The sequence below is a fragment of the Echinops telfairi genome, unplaced genomic scaffold, assembly GCF_000313985.2.
Source record: "Echinops telfairi isolate 266 unplaced genomic scaffold, ASM31398v2 ScPeMD7_689;HRSCAF=1111, whole genome shotgun sequence".
Classification (NCBI taxonomy): Eukaryota; Metazoa; Chordata; class Mammalia; order Afrosoricida; family Tenrecidae; genus Echinops; species Echinops telfairi.
The window spans coordinates 2,323-3,538 of record NW_022104587.1 but is presented as its reverse complement, the minus strand read 5'-3'; the positions used below and the strand labels follow the sequence as shown (position 1 = coordinate 3,538).

Here is a 1,216-nt window from a genome sequence, read left to right as displayed (position 1 = left end):
TTCTGTCTCAGTGACCCTAGAGACCGAGTCCAAGGCTGTGATGTTTGCAGAATCAGATTGTCAAGTGTTTTTTCTTTTATGGAGGGATTGAGAGTTTAGAACACAGATCTTTTGATTATCAGTCTTCCAGGTAAAACTTCAGCAACCAAGGCTCCCTTGAGGAGGGAATATATAGAAATAGATATTTAGAAAAAGATAAAAATCTGTAGCAGTGAAGTCATAGGCATCAAGAAATGTGTATTTTTTGTAGGGAAAACAAAATCAAGGGTGTGCTATTATTTCATTGCTAGCACATAAATACAACTTTTTTTAGTTAAAATCCAATCCAGGTCCCTCAAAGTTAGTAAGTGAACAGAATATTCATTGTAAAACATTTTTACCTCTTAGAACCAAAGTAGGAATGTGTTGAAATAATGACAGTTTTCCTGAAAGTATTGATTGTTCTTCTCATAACTCGTCTTACAGCCTCCTTTATCTGCTTGTTTCTAAGACTATAGATGATAGGATTTAAGAAAGGAGGAACTATACAATAGAACACAGAAATGATCATGTCCTGTGTCAGAAAGGAGTTGGAGGTTGGCTTCATATACACAGCAACAGCAGAGCCGAGGAAAACTATGACAATGAGGATGTGCGGGATACAGGTGGAAAAGGCCTTTCTTCGTTCTCCTCTGGTTGGAAACTTGAGCACAGTAGAAAATATGTGAATATAAGACATGGTGATGAAGGAAAAGCAGCCAGCACCTATTATTGCAGAGGCAAAAATTACAATTTCATTGGTGAAAATATCAGAGCAGGAGAGCTTAAGCAGAGAGGGAATATCACAGAAAAACTGATGAACCACATTAGAACGACAAAATGACAGATGAAATGTGTTCCCAGTGTGCACACCTGCATAGATCAGACCACTGAGCACAGAGGCCAATGCCATTTGGACACAGACACGAGGGGTCATGATCACATGGTAGTGGAGGGGCTGGCAGATGGCCACATAGCGGTCACGGGCCATGAAGGTGAGGAGCAGTAACTCTGCAGAAGCGCATAAAATTATGAGGAAAATCTGAGCTGCACATCCAACCAAGGAAATCACCCTGTTATTTAGCAGGAAGATGACACACGCCTTGGGTACAGTAATAGAAATGTAACACATGTCCCAGACAGACAGATTCAGGATGAAGAAATACATGGGGGTATGAAGTCTTTGGTCAACAGTGAT

General features: G+C 40.3%; 1 protein-coding gene across 1 annotated transcript; it reads right to left on the bottom strand.

Annotated features, from left to right (window-relative positions):
• Positions 1–376: 376 nt before the first annotated feature.
• LOC101654174 (olfactory receptor 14C36-like) lies at positions 377–1,216 on the bottom strand (the record flags this gene model as incomplete). The annotated part of the gene is made up of 1 exon (XM_004717944.2): positions 377–1,216. A coding segment is annotated over one exon (840 nt), but the record flags the coding sequence as incomplete, so codon positions are not given.